Source organism: Ctenopharyngodon idella, chromosome 10, assembly GCF_019924925.1.
Source record: "Ctenopharyngodon idella isolate HZGC_01 chromosome 10, HZGC01, whole genome shotgun sequence".
Classification (NCBI taxonomy): domain Eukaryota; kingdom Metazoa; phylum Chordata; class Actinopteri; order Cypriniformes; family Xenocyprididae; genus Ctenopharyngodon; species Ctenopharyngodon idella.
In genome coordinates, this window is record NC_067229.1 from 35236401 (window position 1) to 35258110 (window position 21710).

At 35.4% G+C, this 21710-nt stretch overlaps 1 protein-coding gene across 2 annotated transcripts in view; it reads left to right on the top strand.

Moving 5' to 3' along the window:
- Positions 1-21710, top strand: part of mtus2a (microtubule associated tumor suppressor candidate 2a) — a 73510-nt gene that overhangs the window by 43764 nt on the left and 8036 nt on the right. For both annotated transcript variants that reach the window (XM_051911010.1, XM_051911011.1), the window contains exons 5-8: positions 9748-9906; positions 14955-15053; positions 17666-17940; positions 20624-20690. In XM_051911010.1, the coding sequence (XP_051766970.1) occupies positions 9748-9906; positions 14955-15053; positions 17666-17940; positions 20624-20690 (600 nt within the window). The remainder of the gene's footprint in view (positions 1-9747; positions 9907-14954; positions 15054-17665; positions 17941-20623; positions 20691-21710) is intronic.

Sequence of the window (21710 nt, forward strand, 5' to 3'; positions counted from 1 at the left end):
TTTCGAGTGCATATTGACTGTCTGGAGGCCTGGAACAAACACAAACAGCAGTCAAAAACTAGATAAAATGATTAGCCTTTAGCTGTTCCTGAGAATGTGACTATTGTTAGCAGATATTAATGATCCTTAGGTGTGTGAATAGTACTGTGGAGTATTATACTGTAGCACAAGTGTATGAATTTCGTGAAGAACCTTTACCCCCTGAGAGCATCCCTGTGTTGTGACCACCTGTCCCCTTAGGTAAACAAGGGCATTTGCTGGACATATGTGCTTTACTTAATGTCTTTTGTAATGACCGACTGTTGCTTTAGGCTTGGTGGTGAATCAGTGTGAAATATTGACCCAGGATTCCTGTTGATACCAGAGTCCTCCCTGCGGGACTGGATGTCACATACAGATGATCAATTTCTCAGGTCTGACTGATTGAGGCTGGTCCACTTGTAATTGGCTGAATTGGAGAGTGTGAATGATGACGGCAAATGCTATACTGGACGTATTAAGCTGTCATTAGTGTTTGAGCTGCCTGATAGGTAGAGCAGCAAGTCAATGTTTGCCTCTTATTTTCAGCCTCGTGTAGAGGCAGCACAGTAATTGGTTGTGCTTTAGGAGATGAGATCTGTCACATGGCTTTTATTAGTCTCATGTCATGGCTTGATGTTTTCTAAAATGTCGGAGGAACCTCTTAAAGTGATAGTGAAAAAATAAAAAAATATGTTATTCTTGTAATTTCATGTAATTCCAAACCTATATGTCTTATTTCTCACATGGAGCACAATAATAGATATTAGGTGGAATGTTAATGCAGTTCTTTTCCATACATTGAAAGCGAATGGGGCTGTTAAACTCTAAAAAATGACAAATTGGCGTAATGAATGTGCCAAAAAAGTAGGCCATATGAGTTGTGCACTATATTCCAAATGACCGAACCCAATGATGCAGTAGCTGTGTATGAGGAATAAAGTGAAATGTCTGTTTAGTTAAAATGGCATTCCTTCTGCCATAGTTTAAGGACGCAAATAAGATTTGAGAGCTGCGATGACAGTGTTATTTAAATATATTAATTGTATACTATTATAGTATTTATCAATATTTTAAAATAACTGTTTTATATCTTCAGTTTTCTTTTTAATTTTAGTCATTTACTTTTTGTTATTTTTATTAGTTTTTATATATCTAATAACAGTAGCTTTGATATATTTTTATTTATTTTTATCTTTAGTTTAGTAATTTAACTAAACTAACTTTAATAATAGTAATTTAACTTTATGTAACTTAAAATTAGTTATTTCAGTTAGTTGACAAGGCAACATTTCTCATTTTTAAGTTTCAAGTTACAGTAAGTTTTTCAGCTAATATTTATATTTTATTTTACTAACAAACAAAGATTACTAACAAAGATTTTTAATAGTTTTAGTTTTAGTTAACAATAACAAAACTATTTGGCATAGTTACTTTTGGCATAGTTTCATTAAAATGCATTAAATTTGCTTCTTCATGCAAAGCTATCATATGACTGCAGAAGACTTGGAATATAGCTCACATGTCTTAGGGTTTAGAATGATGTGTGGGTTAGTAAATAACAGAATTTTCATTTTTGGGTGAAGTATCCCTTTAAGAAGAAGTGAATGATTATATCTAACAGCGGTAGTTGCTAACGGATTTTGCTAAAGTACCAAATGAAACAACAATTAATTGATAATTGTACACATTAATCTTTTTTTGTCTATCTTTGTTTCTGTCTCGCTACTGTATGTCCTCTTTGTCTCAGTAGGGGAGTGAATAGCTAATAGCAGGCTTATATTAGCCACTGCTCTGAAAGGCAACACTCCGTTTGAAGCTGTTGGCTTCTGACTGTGAGCTTCTGAGAATCCCAGCATCGTCTGACCTTAACAAAGACCCAGACAGACTTTCTTTATATAGAGACATCACAGCTCCACCTTCACTCTCAGAGAGAGCGCAAAAAAAGATGCAGCAATTTCAAATATCACACTTCTTATCCCTCTCTCCGGCTAGGGCAGCATATCCTCTTCTTTATCCTTTTTTTTCTGTAATCTGTCTGGGTGTAATTTATCTTTGGAGATTGCTAACTGTCAGTTTGCTGGTGTGAACTCCCAGCTTGCATGCAGGATTGATGGATGTGATCTCATGCTGCAGCCTGTCGGGATCATGCCAAAAACTCTTAATTCTTGCTTTTTCTTCTTCGTCTCAGTTCATTATCTTTTGGGGTTTCTTCAGTGACAGTCACTCCTTGAACATGACTCTGGTCTCTGGGATATTTCAGATCTCCTCAAGTAAAATCATCAAGAGTCTGAAATTCAAGTCACAAGTTTGAAGTTGTTCTAGTTAAGAGGCTTGTAAAAAATACATTTCATACAGTGTGCAGTAACATTTTTAACTTGAAGCACACGAACAACTTGAACATCTCAGATGTGACCTTTCCTGTAACAGCAAAGTAAAGTACAAGCCGAGGAGATTACACACACAGTCACACAATTACATGCCTTCACTACAACACAAAGACAATGACCTTCAATCAAAGTGATGCTGTTTTCATTGATTTTCATTTGTATGAGCTCGTCCTCAGATGTGTTTTGTTTGTATGTGAAGGTCTAAGGGTTCTGTAAAAATATTGATCTCGTATCCCACCCTTGTTTCTATGGAAAGGGTTAGGGGTCTGTTCTAATGTTCTATGCACTAAGTATGAGTAACTATATGAGCAAGAGCGATACTTGCTTCATAACCAGTTAACTTCATTGCATATTCTTTAGACTCCACATTTTTGCCCAAGAAAGAATTTTGATCTAGATAAAGGTCTAAATTTCTTGCTAAAACATATTGACCAGCCTAAGACAGTCTGTTTTTAGAAGAGATTTTGGACAATGTTAGCTGGACCACCTTGACCAGGCTCAGAGACCAGTTTAAACAGAGGACCTATTATACCCTTTCACAAAGTCTTGATTTTGTGTAAGCATGATGTGCAGGAACAGACTGAAGAGGCAGATGATGAAGTTCAAATGCAATATTTAATAATAATCCACAAGACAATCCAAAATAGGGCAGAGGAGAAACACACCATAATGCAAACGTGACCGGATAATGAGTGCAGGAGGAGGCACCATTTAAATAGCAAACTCAAACAAGTTAATCAAACACCGCCGAAACCAAAACAAACTAATAACCATGGTAACAAGGAGTGGTGGGAAAATAAGACAAAGGAAACCAGGAACTAGAGAAATAAAAGTCCAAAACCAAACTGAACATAATGGTGACAATATTATTTATTTGAAAGGATTAAAAGAGCAGTTTCATTTCTATTTTTGTATTGTTCAACTGGCTGAAGTTGATATGGGATTAAGAAAGTAATTAGTAATACTTAATGCAATACTTATAGAGAGAGTAATTAGTACAGTAATCACACTGTTGAAGATGTAATTAGTAGCTAGTAATTAATTACTTTTTTTTTAAAAATAACTTACATAACACTGACTATATATACTCAAGATGAGATATGAAACATCCAGCTCCTACCTGGACAGGTATTAATCTGGGAACAATCTCTGAGGAGAACATGTGTGAATATCGTCTGGGATCAGCATTGTGTTCTGCACTTGGGAACTTGCACCACTTACACAGCTGTTGAGAAGTGAGAGAAGAGAAAAGAAGAGGCAAAATGTCAGTACTGAAGTTATTTTTTCTTAGTGTAATAGCTAGTACTACCTAGTATGATTCGCTTGTTTTGCCTAGTCATCTACTGCTGAACAACTCTGCCAAGTAAACTACTTTCTTATGTCTAGTTGACTTCTGTTTTACTGCACTATCTAGTACACTAGTTTTGTAATGCACACTATCTTATATATTAACTAGTAGGACACTACATAGTATTCTAATTTTGAGATGTACACTACATGTACCTATGCTCATTTTATAGTACACATTACCATTTGCACACTACATAACACTGGCTCAATTTGCATACTCATAGTAAAAGTGTTCACTGGTTAGGGAAAAATATTTTTTAGTGTGTAGTAAGCAGTGTCATTTTAGTATTATTTATAGTATTATATAGTATTTATTAATATTTTGAATTAGTTTCTATTTTTATATTTTCAGTTTTCATTTTAATTTTAATAATTTTGCTATGTGCTTTTCATTATTGTTACTATTATTATATTTTTAAAATATTTCTATATAGCTTTAATTATTTTTTATTTTCAAATTTAGTTTTAGTAATTTAATGCTTCAATTTAAACTCTTTTTTTAGTTAGTTGCCAAGGCAACATTTTAAATTTTTCAAAGTTTTCATTCTAATATTTACATATTATATTTATAACTATTATATATTATACTACTATAACTATTATATTTTTAATAGTTTTAGTGAACTGTAACAACACTGTAAGGCAGTACACCTTATTAGAGATTATCACAAATAGAATAAAAAGTATAATTTATAAAAGTAAATCATCCAAGCACAATTTGCATACTATTTTAACTTAACATACCATAATTTAGGATGTGCCAATTCTAATCTCACGTATTATTTATGACAAGGAATTCAGATAATACATGTCTCATATTGAGCACACTTTTCAAGTAGTCTAAAAGGAAAATACATGGAAGAACGGGACAGAAAAAGAGTTGGAAAAGAGGAAAGGGAATTACAGTAGGAAGGTGTTATAGAAAGTGAGGAGAGGTGGAAAGGGGGAGGTGTGAGAGCACAGATGCCATCGCTCCAGCCCATCTCTGACTCATGCACACCGCTGAGAACAGATGGTTCCTCACACAAACACACCACAACATATATGCACACTCACACGCATGGGAAACATTCTCACACACTGAACGGATACACTGTTTCACTACGGTTTGGTTGCTCTAGATTGAGTCTTTGTCTCATTGGTATGTTTAATAAGTGTACTTCTAAATCCCACATCTCTCTGACTGTCAGATTTGACAGTGGGCAGTCTGTGCTCTAGGTACTGCTGACTCACACACTTACCAAACCGCTGAGCTCTGGATGATCCTACTGTGCAGAGAGATGCTAATGAACTTTTTCTCTATTTTTACCCATAAGGACTGTCTGTATCCTCCTGCCTTCACAAACTCAGCTGTACCGTGTAAAGACTAGCTCTGATTATGATGTACAGTGTATGTGACCTAGCACTAGCAAGTCATGCATCTATCATAAGCATTACTCTTAAATATTAATATGACATGATGATTTTGAATGACATTACATGTGCCAGCCTGCATTAGCCTATTAGCATTAGCACTGACCTGCTCGCTCATAGTGTTGTCCTTATTACCTCACATGTTTTAATTCTGTCTATTTCCCTGAAAGCTTTTACAGGATTTTTTTTCTGTGGATGAAGATTCAAACCAGGCTTTTCTTCCTCAAAATCCCAAGCCATCTCAAGCTCTCTGTTTCAGCTAGCTTCCGTTTCCGTTATCCCTCTTAATCCTCCCAGAGAGAGAGCAAGAGAGAGTGTGTTTCTCAGAGAGCTGCCAGGCCTGTTTAGTATATTTTGCTATTCCAATACCTCCATTTTGAGTTAGGTATTGTGTTATGAGTAATTATAGACAATAAAAAGGTAAAAAAGTGTCTTTTTAGAGTCTATCAATGGTATAAAAAGACAGAAATAACCAAAACAATCAGGTAGTTACAGGGGTGTCCAACTGGGGGTTTGCAACCTTCAGTGAATTCATGATTGTAATTCTGGGGGTCAACCAATTATTGTTTGATCTCTGTTTTGGACTGAAAAAGGTTCAAGACCCCTGTGCCAGTATTTTAGTTCACACTACACTGTGTAGTAGTTTTGTATGCTTCCTAATGTGATAGTGTTTTACCGCACACCACTTTGTAATTTCGTACTGTACTACGCTACCTCATGCACACTACCTAATGTCATACTGCACACTACTTTTTGTACTAGTACTGTACTATGTAGAGCATACAATTTATTGCACATTACATAACGTCCTGATGTTTTAGTCCATATTATACTTAGTGACAGATAATAGTGTAGGACAAAACTATCTAGTGCACACTTCCTAATGTGGTATTGTTTTATTGCACACCATTTTGTGATTTTGTACTGTATGCTACCTAGTGCATACTACCTAATTTCCCACTGCACTACTGTACTATGTAGAGTACACTACTTAATATGCTAGTGTTTTACTTTGTGCATTGTACTACACTACCTAGTGCACGTTACATAATGTCCTAAAGTTTGGTAATATTTTATTTCGATAGTTGACTTTAGACATTAAACTATGAGTAACTTTGCATCTACATGTCAACTACAAGTCATTAGAGTATAAGTAGACTGTCTGCTTAATAGCTGACACTTTATTGTGATGGTCCCCCAACAGATTTTCTGCTGACTATAAATAATTTTGCAAGTACATGTCAACTTATTTTACTAACCCGAACCCTAACACAAACCTAACCTAACAGTCTACTAATACTCTGAGAGTTTGTTGACATGTAGTTGCAAATTAATGAGTTAGGTGACATGTAGTTTTTATAGTTAATTGAATGTCTAAAATGTTTTTAGTGTAGCGTTTTTAGTTTTAGTGTACACTACCTTATGTACTAGTTTTGTGCTACTCTATCTAGTGCATAGTTCCTAATGTGGTATTTTTACTTAATGCACTCTACCTAATGTCCTACTGCAGACTACTTTTTGTACAAGTACTATACTATGTAGAGGACACGACCTAGTGCATATTATATAATGTCCAAATGTTTGAGTGCACACTACCTAAAATACCAGTTTTGTTGTTCATTTTGCCCATTTGTCCACTTCCTGCAATCAGTGCTGAGCAGTGAAGCAGTATTTCTCAGGTCCGTTTGGTATTAGTACTGGAATGTCACCCATCCTGACGTGTGGCTGTGAGTGGAGGGGTTGGATTTGCATAATGTTTACTTCAAGACATCCTCAGGAGCACCTCTGATGCTCTCTGCTTAATAATGCATTGCAAGCTCCATCTCTTAATGGGTCACTGCTGTGTTCACCAGGTCTGATTTTTCATTCTGATTGTCTCTCTGTGCCATCTAAATGCTGGTAGATGTGAAATAACCTTTTGTGCTGGAATAACATCTGGTTCCATCACATTTCCTCTGTCACTTATAAGCCATCCCATTCCTTATCATTAATATGAGCTCTTTCCTCCCAGATATTTGCATTCCTCTTGCATCTTTTTGCTTTTTCACTTCTTTGTCTCTCTTTTCTTTCTAGTGGTCTTATCAGTGGTGATTTAACCACCTAGGACTTATTTTATCTCCTCCCCAGTCTATCATTTGTTTCTCTAATAGTGGCACCCGACATGGAGTGCATTCCTATTCTCTCCTCCTTCCCAACACAATGTTGTCTCCATCCCTGCTAAAATCCTTTCTTTGCTTTTGTCTTATAACATTATATATGTCTCTGTTGGCCAGAAGGCCAGAGAAGAAGTGCTGATTATTTGGTTCTGCCTTCCTCACAAGCTAAATTTTATCCACACCAGCACCGCATTAAATTAATCTTCTGTTATTTGTGTGTGTGTGTGTGTGTGTGTGTGCGTGTGCGTGTGTGTGTGTGTGTGTTTTATTTTTATAAGCTTATTTTTTTATATAAGCTTTTTTTTTTTTTCATTTTTTAAGAAGATTAATGTGATCTTAGTCAATTTATTCCATATTTACCAAATGTTCACTAACCAATTGTACTTTGCTGAACTAACTAAATTCATTCAAGATTTCCCTTAATTAAAAACAAATTAGTCAACAACTCAAGCACTAACAGCATATGAATATAAACACACCTGCAGATGATAGTTGGGTTCATTATGTAAAAACACTGCTGCATGTGTGAATAGAGAGAGTGAAAGAGGCTAAATCCTTCAGCGTCATAAATCAGAATGTAAATCCTGTAATGCTGTGTTACTACAATATACGCTGACAGTTATTTATGTGACAGATAGAATTTTAAGAATTCAGGAAATATATTTTTCTGAATTAAATATCTGACTTCATTAATTAATGATATTAATGATATCTGCATTCATTAATCTTAGCAATTGTGTTACCAAAGTTATTGAAAGAAAAAATACAGCACTACTTACAACCTGTTATTTTTTTATTGTTTTTTGTATTCAACCAATTTAATTTGATTTAATATTTTTTTTAATGTTTAATTCTGGAAAATAACAAAACCGCATAAATCCAGATTTTCAACTGTAATAAGACAATTTCCAAAATTTGTAATAGGGTTGCAAATGCATCAAATCTCATTTAAAATAAATACACAAACAAACTGCTTATGTAATGTAGAAGTTGCCGATGCGGTCTGTTATTAAGCCATTTTATTAATAGGAAAAATATATAATAAATTAAATAAATACATGTTTTTATTTTAAATATATATATTTTATTTTATTATTTTGTTTTTTTATTTATGTATTTATTTGTTTTTAAGTCTCAGATAATGTCTTGTACTTTGTTCATAAAAAGTGATGTATATAGAGCGTGATGCTTTCTACTGACTTTTAACAGTAGATATTTTAGGTGCAAAAAAGTGATCCAACTCACACCAGTAAAATGCTCCCATCATTTGGGTGATTATGTAAATCCAGAGGGCTGATGAAACTGTAAAAAATCTTAAGGATTTAGTGTCTGTGCTACTAACCCAGTTCCACACAATGCAAGCAGTTAACTGGTTCTCACAGAGATTTGGGGAAGAATCCACCAATGAGCAGCGAGGTTTATTTCCCGGCAGCCAATCAAATGCATCTCTCAGCTGCTTTGCACCTTAACATCTCCCGCTGTGAGAGCTGGAGGGCTGTGTAGCACTTCCTGCTGTTTTCGAAACTCCATTTCTGCAGCCAAAACTTTGTTCCAGTTCTTTACCCTTATCAGATCATCCTCAAATTGCCTTTACTGCAGAATAATCGTACTATAGATGAGAATAAGTGATTCTGTTATTGTGGTTATGTTTAACGCCCATAGAAATTCTATATATTTCATGCTAACAAAATCTCTTTGAATTTACGGCAGTTGTCGGCTGCTGTCTCTAAACGTCTCTTCAGGTTACATGGGAGTTATAAAATATGGTATTTAAAAACACTTATGACAGTGTACTGTCAGCATTTCTGCATCTGTCTGCTCTTCTCTGTTCCTGGAATCCTCTCTCAGCACTTCATAAATCATAGAGATAACACAGCGGCAGAGCAGCGTTCTGTATGGGCTCCTGAGAATGGTGTCGCCTTACAGTCTGAAACTAAGCTAAAATTGTGAAGAAAGTGTCTTTCAAAGGACCCGTTACATAAAAGTGCCTATGTGATTTGTGAAATCTGTTATGCTCATTGAAGAGATAGTATATCTTGAGTTTTTTTTTCTTTTACATGGCAAGCAGTTCTCATTTTATTGCAGCATTTGGTCTTATTGAGCTGGGCTGCGGTTATTGATCAAGCCTAGAGTGGGATGAATGGATGGTCTAGGTTCAGTTGTGGGGTTAATGAGCAGTTAGATGAATTCTCATCCACCACAGATGATGAATAATGTGCTCAGATAGAAGCAGAGTGAGACAGCAAAGGTGAGAGCGAGATGAGCACAGACTGATTAAGCATTCACAGTAAATCAGAGAATGACCTGCAGTATTCAGTGTCTAGACTACTGTGTGATACACAATGAATTAGATGAAGTTCAACTGCAGAGCAAAAAAAGTCCACATTAAGAGATTTTTCTCTTTTTCGGATGCTTTTCAGGTCCCAACAATATAAATGATGAGCCACCGTTTCACCGTGTCACCACGTCGCCCCCTGGAGATGGATCCAGAGTACCCTGCCGCAGCACCCCTCAACCCCCCAACACTCCTGCACCCACACGCCGCTCCCTACTGCCCCCTCCTCGAAGCTCCCCCGTGGGTAGGTGGACCAAACTTATGCTGCTTGATACTGCAAACTGGTATTTCTTACTATATTATTTTAATGTATTGTCTTAATTGACCATTTGCAAAGACCCGCCCCCTTTAGGTACTGTTGCTACGTCCAACAAGCCATGCCGATCTCTCGCCACACACATCACGTTCTCACGCAGTGAAAAATACATTGTGGAGCAAAGAGGACACTGACAACGCGTCAACAGACAAGACAGAGCAGGTTACTTTTGATATGAAACAAAGTCTCAAATTTTGTCATTTTTAAAGAAATTTAAACAATAAATACCGTTTTGTGGCTCCTTAATGTGTCGTGACAGATCGCTGTAGCGCCTCAGTTCAAGCGGCTCGTGAACCGTTCATGTCTTCCTACTAGTTCATTTATAGCATAGCAAATAAACATGAATGAACATGGTGGATTCGGCGTTATGATTGGTTAGATCGCCTGTCAATCAAACTCTTGGCGAAGGGTCAGTTATAAACAAACTGGTTTGTAGCGCAAACAGTTTTACAGTGTACTGCACTTTGATATTCTCGTTATTTCCCTATAGCGGCTAAAAAATCGAAAGTCTCGCACATTCACAGAAAACACCTTACTTCCGCATTGAAAAATAAGGTGGATATATTACAAGTTGCTCTCTGATAAGTATGCACTTCAATTAGTATGCACTACAAAAAGTATGTGCTTTAGTAAGTGTACACTATAAAACGTATGGACTTAGTAGGCTAGTATGTGCTTCAATGTGCACTATAAGAAGTATGAAATTTAGCTAGTATGAATTTCAATGAGTATGCACTCTAGGAAGTATGCTCTAAACAAGACTAATTTCATTGGAATGCACTACAAATAGTGATCTTCAACCAGTACTACAACAAGCATGTTTTTAAACAAGTACGGACCACAGGAGGTATGCACTTCTACAAGTATTTGTTTCAACTAGCATGCATTACACAAATATGTACTTCAGCTAGTATATGCTTACGCTATAAGAATGAACTTCTAATTTTTTATATTACAAGCTGCTCTCTGATAAGTATGCACTTCAACTAGTATGCTCTACAAAAATACGTTCTTCACTAAGTGTACACTGTAAAGCATATGGACTTAGTATGCTAGTATGTTCTTCAGTAAGAATGTACTATGAGTATGAAATTCAGCTAGTATGAATTTCAGTAAGTATGCACTCTAAAAAGTATGCTCTAAACAAGACTAATTTCATTGGAATGCACTACAAATAGTGATCTTCAACCAGTACTAAAACAAGCATGTTTAAACAAGTACGGACCACAGGAGGTATGCACTTCTACAAGTATTTGTTTCAACTATTATGCATTACACAAATATGTACTTCAGCTAGTATACGCTTACACTATAAGAATGAACTTCAAATTGTTTATATTACAAGTTGCTCTCTGATAAGTATGCACTTCAACTAGTATGCACTACAAAAAGTATGTTCTTCATTAAGTGTACACTATAAAGCATATGAACTTAGTATGCTAGTATGTTCTTCAGTAAGAATGTACTATGAGTTTGAAATTCAGCTAGTATGAATTTCAATAAGTATGCACTACAAGACGTATGCTCTAAACAAGGCTAATTCCATTACAAGGCTGAATGCACTACAACTAAAGTGATCTTCAACAATACTATAACAAGCATGTGTTTCAACAAGTATGCACTATAAGAGGTTTAAACTACTAGAAGTATATGTTTCAACTAGTATGCCAATTTCAAATAGTTTTACATTAGAACTACTGGCTCTCTACCAAATATGCCTTTAAACTAGTATGTACTTAAAGTTTTCTTTGCTTTTTTCTTCATAATTCAGGTTGAATTTAGATCAGTTGGCGTACTGAAATATCAAGGTTGCATTCTTCCTCCAGTGCCAGAAGTGACCTGTCAAATGTCATGATGAATTCTCCAGCAGCAGCTCTAGTTTGAAGACAGACCTCCACTGATGCTTCGACACAGTGCTGAGAGCGTACTTGTCAGGCATAAGTAAACAGTGCTACCTCCCTGTCCATGTCCTCTACAGAGTCATTCATCTCCTCTGTGTGTGTGAATAATGGGACAGTCCAGTTGGGGGGTGTCGCAGCCTATGTTTAGTCAAGACTGAAATGCATACTTTGCCTTGAGAAAAAACACCCTTTCTCTGTGTTCAAGAAGTAGGCCATCCGGACTCATTCATCTTAAGCCCAGCACAGAGAAAGTGTCTTGTCGACTTTGACAAGACACTTTCGCTGGTTGACAATCTCTCTAGTTGTAGTGCTTTCTAATGGGAATAGTCTGGTTTACAGCATATTACTTGTGGTGCATACTTATTGAAGTACATTCTAGCTAAATTTCATACTCGTTATAATGGATTCTTGTTAAAGTGCATGCTAAGTCTGTTTTATAGTGCACACTTTTTGAAGCACATACTTATTGTAGTGCATACTAGTTGAAGTGCATACATATTGGAGTGCCAGTCATTGTAATGTAAACTGTGATGTCCATACAGTGTATACTAGCTAAAGTACATATTTGCATAATGCATACTAGTTGAAATGAATACTTCTGATAGTCTATACATCTTGTAGTGCATATGAAACACATGCTTGTTCTAGTACTGTTTGAAGATCACTCTAGTTGTAATATTTTCTAATGGAATTAGTCTTATTTAGAACATACTTCTTTGTAGTGTATACTCATTGAAGTGCATACTAGTTATTAAATTGTAAACTCCTTATTAAAGCACTATAGCTGAACACTGTACATTTTTATAGTGCACACTTAAAACATACTCCTTGTAGTGCATACTAGTTGAAGTGCATACTTACTGGAGAGCTACATGTAATGTGAACTATTGGAAATCCATTCTTATAGCGTATGTTAGCTGAAGTACATATTTGTGTAATGCATGCTAGCTGAAATGATTACTTGTAGTAGTGCATACCTCTTGTAATGCGCACATTTTGAAATGCTTGCTTGTAGTACTGAAGATTACTCTAGTTGTATTTTATTCTGTTGGAATAAATCTTGTTTAGAGCAGACATATTGTAGTGAATACACACATTAAAGTGCATACTAGCTGAATTTCACACACTTGCAATCACCCATTTATCTCAGCTCAATTAGGCCGATCATTAAGAACTAATCATCCGATTAAAACAAGTGATGAACCATTGTTCATGCTGGTGACATTACAGAAGAGCCTGTCCAATCAGAACTCTTCTATGCCCATTTTATCCAATCCTTTTTCTCCTGCCTAAAGGATAATGTGGCTATTAAGATGCCCTGATCCTCTTCTTTTCTCCTCATCCTCCTTATTTTTATAACCTGTTCCCCTCTGTCTCAAGTGTTGTTATTATTTCTGTCACATTTTCGGTGTCACATTTTCCGATCCTTAACCACAGCTCTCAGAGCATATAGCTCTGTCTGCTGCTTCCCTCTTTGTCATCCTGACAAAATCTCCAGCACCCTGGAGGGACAAAAGGCTGCCAGGGCAGCTGGCCCATCATGGAGTACTGATTTAGGGTTAGCATGCTGTCTAGGTAGTGAGCAATTCATGAGACCCTGCTGCTGAAAAACAGTTCAGAGATCATGTGCAGCTGTCATATTACTCACATGAATCTAAGGAAACCGAGTATTCATAACACCTGCAGGCTTTAGGCTGCCATACTTGAGTTAAGCATACTCACATGCACCCACCCATGGTGCACTGGTACCTCTGATGCCGTAGGTGCTGTCTCAGCATGGGGGGTGGGGTAGAAGTGTGGTCCAAGGGAGGAGGGAGTCCACTGGGATTCTAGAGGGGTGTCTATGGCTGTCTGCTACATGTCGAAATGAGCTGGCAGTAATTAGGTGCCCAGGGACCCCTGTTGCAATGTGATGTTTGTGTGTGTGTGCTGTGTTGGGGGAAAGTAAGCCAAAAGCAGCAACCCCAAAAACATACACACCCCCTTCTGTTGTGAGATGGGAGATTTGAAACAAACTCCCACCCAGCAGTATCTTCAATCATTTCGTATAATTCCACGGGCACCACCAGTGTCTTCTTATCTGTTCGGGTAATATCACGAAGAATGATAATATAGTAATTAGTAGTAATTTGTGGATTTTGGGATCATACAGTGCTGGCGCTCCTGTGTATACACACACACACACACACACACACACACATATATATATATATATATATATATATATATATGCTGCATTTATTTAACCAAAATACAGTAAAATATATATATAATATAACAGTATTTTTTATTATATATGTTATTATTTATTTTATTTTCTGTTTAAAATGTATTAAAATGTATTAATGTAATTGATCCTTCAGAAGTCATTCTAATATGCTGACTGGTGCTCAAGAAACATTTCTTTTTATTATCAATGTTGAAAACAGTTGTACTGCGTAATATTTTGGTGGAATTTTTTTTTTTTTTTTTTTTTTTCAGGATTCTTTGATTAATAAATAGTTCAAAAGATCGCCATTTATTTGAAAATGAAATCTTTTGTAACATTATAAATGTCTGTGTCACTTCTGATCAGTTTAATGCATCCTTGCTGTATAAAATTAATTTCTTTCAAAACAATCTTACATAGATACAATAGTAATATTATAGTAATATTTGTCCATTTTAAATTATGAACATCAGGGTTTTTTCTCCATTCTTTTCCATCAGTTTGGGCTGACCACAGATCTGGGATTTGTGAGATTGATTTTTTAATATATTTATACTGTATTCTGTACTGTATGTGCATGGATGCCTGCAGCCTCTCAGAATGTCATATTGTCCAGCCCGTGTGGCGAGCGGACCCTGGCAGCGACGTTATTTTGTGGTTGGCTGCCTCTTATTGGAATCGATCCATGGACCACAAAGACCATATTATGAGGAGAGAGATACGAAAAGAGATGGAAAAGGGGGTGGTGGTTAATGTTGCGAATACATTCATGGATTTGTATGTGTGCCCCAAGTGAATGTCCTTTAATTCAGGTATCCTCCTGCACTGCCATTAACTCATGTACCGTTGTCTTTCTTTATCTATAGCATCCCGTAAGGAATTCCAGAAGAGTTCTGATGGCACCCGTTCATCTCTCTCTTCCCCTAAGAGACTCGCTGTAGTGTCTCCTAAACCACAGTCTCCAGGTAACCAACCAAGACAAAGATCAACCCAAGATATTGCTTTCCTTTCATAGCTGTCCCCTGCTGCTTTACAGAGTACAGTGCTTCCATTAGATGATGTCACACTATTGGATAAATCTCATCTGATGCTCACATCTCCACTGTAACCTTCTTTATTTTTCTGTCTATACTCACACACAAACAGAATGAGAGAGTACTTCATATAAGATGTAATCAGTGTGGCCACTGGGGTCAAGTTCAGCTGTCATATTGAACAAAACGTAACAATTCTCAGTATTCATTCACCCAGTCCTTAGCATTTGATCCCCACAATACTGTCTGTATCCCTCATGGGGTGTAAATTACAGGGTTTAAAGGGTTAGTTCACCCAAAAATGAAAATTCTGTCATTAATTACTCACCCTTGTGTCATTCCACATCCGTAAGACATTCGTTCATCTTCAGAACACAAATGGAGATATTTTTAATGAAATCTGAGAGCTTTCTTTCCCTCCATAGAGATCCAACGCAACTACCACTTTCAAGGCTCAGGAAGGTAGTAAAGACATCATTAAAATAATCCATTTGACTCCAGTGGTTTAACCTTAATTTTATAAAGTGACGCAAGTGCTTTATTTGCGCAAAAAAACATAATTTACCACTTTATTTACAAAAATATTGATCTGCTATGCACGTTCCTAAGTGCATCACTATGCATGCGAGTTGTGTTCAGACTCGCACGTCAACACAATGCACGTGCAAGAGTGTTCATGAGAGCATCACAACGCATGCATTTTGTGTTCATGCAAGAGATGACGTTGTTGTGTGAACACGCTTTGGATAATATTATTTTGTAAATAAAGTGGTAAAATATGTTATTTTTGCGCAAATAAAGCACTCGCGTCACTGTTTTAGAAATAACATTTTCTCTCCCTTTCAAATCGAGCCCTGCCTGCAGGACATTAAAAAATGAAAAATGAATCTTTGCCCTCTTGCTTTCTTTGTCTTCCTGATGAGCAAAGAATCCACCAAACATCAGTTTCGCCCACCTTACTACCTGAAAAGCATGTTTTCTCTTTGTTGTCATAGAGACTGTTTCTCAGGCCAAAGATTAAGCCGCATTAGGAGGATGGTGGCTGTATTTGTGTGTGTGTGGAGGACTGGATTGTCTTGAGTCAGTATAATGTTTATAAATGTTTATTTAAATAGATGCTAGTTTAGTACAGGAACATCATTTTGATTAGAGCTCTTTGATATTGTCTAACTTTATACATTACCGTTCAAAAGTTTGGGGTTGGTCCGAATTTTTTTTTAAAGGAGTCTCTTATGATCACCAAGGCATTTCTTTGATCAAAGTAAGAGCAGTAATATTGTGAAATATTAAAATTACAATTTAAACTGTTTTATATTTTAGTATATTTTAAAATGTAATGTTTTCCTGTGAGGGCAAAGCTGAATTTTCAGCATCATTACTCCAGTCTTCAGAGTCACATGATCCTTCAGAAATCATTCTAATGTACTGATTTGCTGCTCAAGAAACATTTCTTATAACATCATGATTTTTCAGGATTCTTTGATGAATAGAACAGCATTTATTTGAAATAGAAATCTATTTATAACATTATAAATGCATTTGCTGTCTCGTTCGATCAATTTAATATGTCCTTGCTGAATAATTTCTTACTCACTCCAAACATTTGAACGATAATGTATCTCCACATTTCTATACAGTATGCAGTCTACAATAAATATAGGACAGCCATAGCTTGCTAAGATGTATATAGAGGTTAATTCAATAACTAATACGTCAGTAAAGGGCATTGAAAAAAATTTGATGCCAGTCATTAACAAACAAATTGCTTGCACACTCAACACTGAGGACAACAATGACTCCATTACAGCAATTAGCAGCTCTACACAGACAAGTATTTTTTCTGAAGATTAGTTTCTACAGTAATGATGGCCGTAAATCATCCTGTCATTCCCTTTGGCTCAATGTGTTTGTCGAATTCATCAAGAGATGAATGCTAACACACAGCTGCAGTAGGAACAAAAACATTAGCTGCTATTAGCATTAGCATGAGTAGTGCTTCAGTTTAGATTGCTTTCTTATCTTGAAGCACATTAAAATACATGCCTTGATTTTATATTTTGTTACTGCAACATATTTTGAGCTTTATGCTAGTTTTTGAGTTTATCTCTATATAGCATAAATAAAAGATAATGTCTTTATGTAACTTCCATGAGGGCTTCATCTGTCTTGGTGTGACTAATCTATACATCCTATTATGTATCCTAGCATTCTATTATTGTGTACATGAACTATAAGATTTGTTATGGTTTGTTTAGCCACTGTGCCATTAGCTGTGGGTCACATACCTCATTTTAACATTACAATGAAACAAATCTAGTCTTTGAATAGTCTATGTGCTTTACTTATAGAGTATTCACGTAATCCAGTTAGGTATAGAAATTATGGTAAAGCTTTATGTAAATTATTTCATGGTTGTTAAGCGCACAGGACTCCCTGGGGTGTCTTAGCATTACGGAGGCTATTTTATGCACACAGGGCAGTTCTGAGATGAGTTTAATGAAATTGATTTTTTAGTGCTCTTTCTCTTGTGTTTCCCACTTTAGTTCTTCAGAGGCAACAGAGGGCAACAGTGGCAGTCCGAGGCTCAAGCATCCAGATTTTGCCTCGTACTGGCTCTCCGGGCCCAGAGAAGAAAAGAGAAGAAGAGCAGAAGAAAGAAAAAGAGCAAAATGAAGCAGAGAGACATGAGGAGTTGCAGCTCTTGCAAAGTCGCTGCGAAGAACAGGCCAGGCAACTACAGGCTCTTCACACAGAACTAAAGAAAACCAGCCTGGGTCTGGAGGTCTTTGTCATCTGCACTCAACACTTCTCCCTTAAGGTATTTTACTGCAGACATCATCATGTAAACATCACATTTTCTTTCATATGTGACTGAATCATTAGGAGTTGGGCATACTCTGCTAGTTTTTTATTGTTACCAGTTTACATATTTTAGAATCCTAATAAAGTCATCAAAACTATGAAATAAAACAACCAATTTTATTTTATTAAAATTCATATTAAAGTTAAAAAAATATATTATATTATATTATATTATATTAACAATTTCATATGGACACATGCTCATACTTTATTATAACTACTTTAAATATTTTAGAATCACAATAAAGCCATTAACTATGAAATGAAACAACTAATTTTATTTTTATTTTATTATTCATAGTAAAGTTAAAAAAAAATGTATTATATTATATTATACGGACACATATGATCATTCTTTATTATTACAAGTTTTAGAATCATAATAAAGTCATCAAAACTATGAAATAAAACAATTATTTTATTCTATTTTATTTTTATTATTCCTAATAAAGTCATAAAAATTATATTATATTATATTATATGGACACATATGCTCATTCTTTATTATTACTAATTTAAACATTTAGAATCATAATAAAGTCATCAAAACTAAGAAAAAAAATATTTTATTCTATTTTATTTTTATTATTCCTAATAAAGTCATAAAATTTATTATATTATATTATATTATATTATATATTATATTATATTTCACCCTTAAACCAATGAACTTGCACACACATAAACACAAAATAATTTTTCTTCTCTGCATTTCTTCTCTGATAGCTTGCTTCTTAATGTAGTTTACTAATAAACCTAAATGCATAAATGTAAATGTAAATATGGACACATGCTTGTACTTTTTTACTACTTTATACATTTTAAAATCATCATAATAAAGTCTTTAAAACTGCGAAATAAAACAATTATTTTATTCTTTTCTATTTTATTTTATATATATATATATATATATATATGTGTGTGTGTGTGTGTGTGTGTGTGTGTGTGTGTGTGTGTGTGTTTGTTTGTTTTTGTTTTTTTCGGGAGAATTAGTCATCCTAAAGATGCTGTTTTCTAAATGTATTGTTGTTTAGCAGATACGGTCTATCGATCATGATTCACAGTACACTAACTACATTGACATCCCTCATGGCACAAAGCCTGCGATGACATGATTCGATCAAGGGCACAATGATGTTACAGTCTTCACATGTCACCACTACATGAGATGTTTGTGTTACCATGCCAAAGCCTCAACCACTAGGCAACCACTACAGTTTACTGATATACTGCCTCCTTGAACTGACACATCCAGTCTATCTCAACCACTGCAAACTGAACACTCAACAACAACAAAACAAAAACAAAACACAAATAACAGCCTAGTTATCTAATCTATCATGAATGGAAGGATGAGGTAACCGTGTGCAAGAGCAAACCGTTGAGTCACTGTTTGCACACAGAATCACAACAAGCATATCACTGTCTCTTTAGGATGAATCACATATGTTGCCGTCCTTATTTGTGATCCGCTCTGTATAAAAGCATCTGCTAAATGAATAAATAATGTAAATAAAAACACTTTTAGAAGCACAGTGCCCCCTGCTGTCCATTAGTGAATGTTTGCCTAAATGATTCATCATGAAAAAAAAAAAACATTTGTGCACAGTTGCCTCTGAAATGCCTCTGCATACTAATTCCAGACAAACTTAAACAAGTCTGGAGGGGTCTGAAACACGATGGCTTAAAATATACACCAATCTCTATATGTTTCAGCCTAATGCCCACACATACATTAATATGAATTGCATTCCTCTCCTCCAAATGCAATCCTGTTTGACTGTTTAGCAGTAAAAGGGTTTACGGATAGAAGCTGTGTGTCAGTAACCTGCCAATTCCTCCCACGCCTGGCAACTCTAATATGAAGCAAGCCACATTTTATTAGTTTCTATAGTGCATGTTTCATTTCTAAGTGCTTTTCATTATCAAGGTGGTATACTGTACATTTTCTGTACTGTCTGCTGTTAAATGCACACTAGAGAGTTAATGTTTCTGCAGCATTGTATCAATTTATTTCTTGTTTGTCATCTTACATTTACAGACATCTCTTTGTGTTTGATTTTTTTTAGTTTATAATTTTTGTCAGTTTCAAACACAACACTATCCGGTTTTAATAATTTGATGTTATTTAGGCCTTAAAAGTAATACTAAATGCAGTATGCAGTAGGTAGTTAACACTAGGTACTACAAAAACAAGAATGCACTGATAAAAAAAAGTACAGTATGTGTTTGTGTGAGGGTCTGTTGGTTCATTGTTTATGGTTGTGATTATTAAATTATTAATTAGTAAAATTACATAAACCATGAAGTAACTGGACATAATATAAATGTATGTAATAAATATAAATATGTTTCCTAAATGTTTATTTGTTGTTAACTCATGCTGGGACAAAATGCTCCTACAAAAATAGTTAAACCTGAAATCACCTACATTTTAGAAATCAGCCACGAGGACTGAAAATGTTCCCCATGAGGAAAGAAGTTAAATAAACATAATAGAATTAAAATAAATATTCATAAATAATGAAAATAAAAATATTTGACTTGGTTTTGCGGTAGGGTTCGAAGATATAGATGTCGATGGAGAACGTGCCTTGAGTAATATTGTAAAAGCAGATGTGTGTTATTTTTTGTTTCAGAGTGAAAGTGCTGAGGAGAAGGAGAGAGAGTTGACACAGGAACTCAGTCGAATTCAGCATGAAGTGGGTGAGTGTCCAGAAAAAACAGTGGCCAGTTGCATAAATGGCTTAGACTAGTTTAACATTTTAGTCATCTTTTTTTTTTTTCTTTCTTTAAGACTGGTTATGTCAGGGATACTGTATGTTTAGTTTGGTCTGTGTTTCTGTAGTACTTTGAGATGGTTTGTCTCTGTTGTTGTTCATTGTTTGAGTTGTTATCCTGTTAGTTGGTTTGCACTGTTTCTAGATCAGTTTCCTTTGTCTGTGTTCATTAGTTACCATGGTTTTTGATTTCCCTCATTTGTCACACCTTCTTTATTGCCTAGTGTTTTCCCATGTGTATATATAGCCCTCAGTTTGTTCAGTTGTTGTCTTTGTGTTATTTATTCTGCCACGTGTTTTTCCCTGTGATCTTCTTCATTTTGGATTATCTTCTTTATTTTTGTTTAAAATAAAAGTGCTACAATTAGATCCTCTTCTCATTTTTGCCTGACCTTCCATAACATTATAACTTTTCAGTTATATAACTTAGATTTGTCTAATTTGAATCCAAAAAGTTAGACTGATTACCTCTTGGCTAACTGCTAGTTGGTGTACTAGTTTTTAGACACATGCTGCATCCCAATTCACCTACTTATACTATGCCCTAAAAGTATGTACTGATTTTTGTGAAGAAAAAGTACTTTTGAGTGTGTAGCAGTACTAGCAGAAGAGTAGGCAAACTTTGGGACATACTACTTCGTCATAATTGCATCTTTAATGGACAGCTCTGCCGCTTAGTTAGGTACATCCTGTCACCTTTTAAACTGCCCTGTCAATCATCTTGTCACAGTTAAAATCCCCCACATTCAATTTAATTTAATTTAATTATCTACCGTTTCGGAGAGAAATGTAGTAGCACTTTTATCTGTCAGTCATGGGTCTTTTTATGTGGAAACTCTCCTCATGTCTTTGCATAATGATGCATTTAAAAGTTAATGACCAAATTCATCCTTACAAAAGTTCACAATGCTGTTGCAGATGAAACATAATGTGGATAACAATGAAT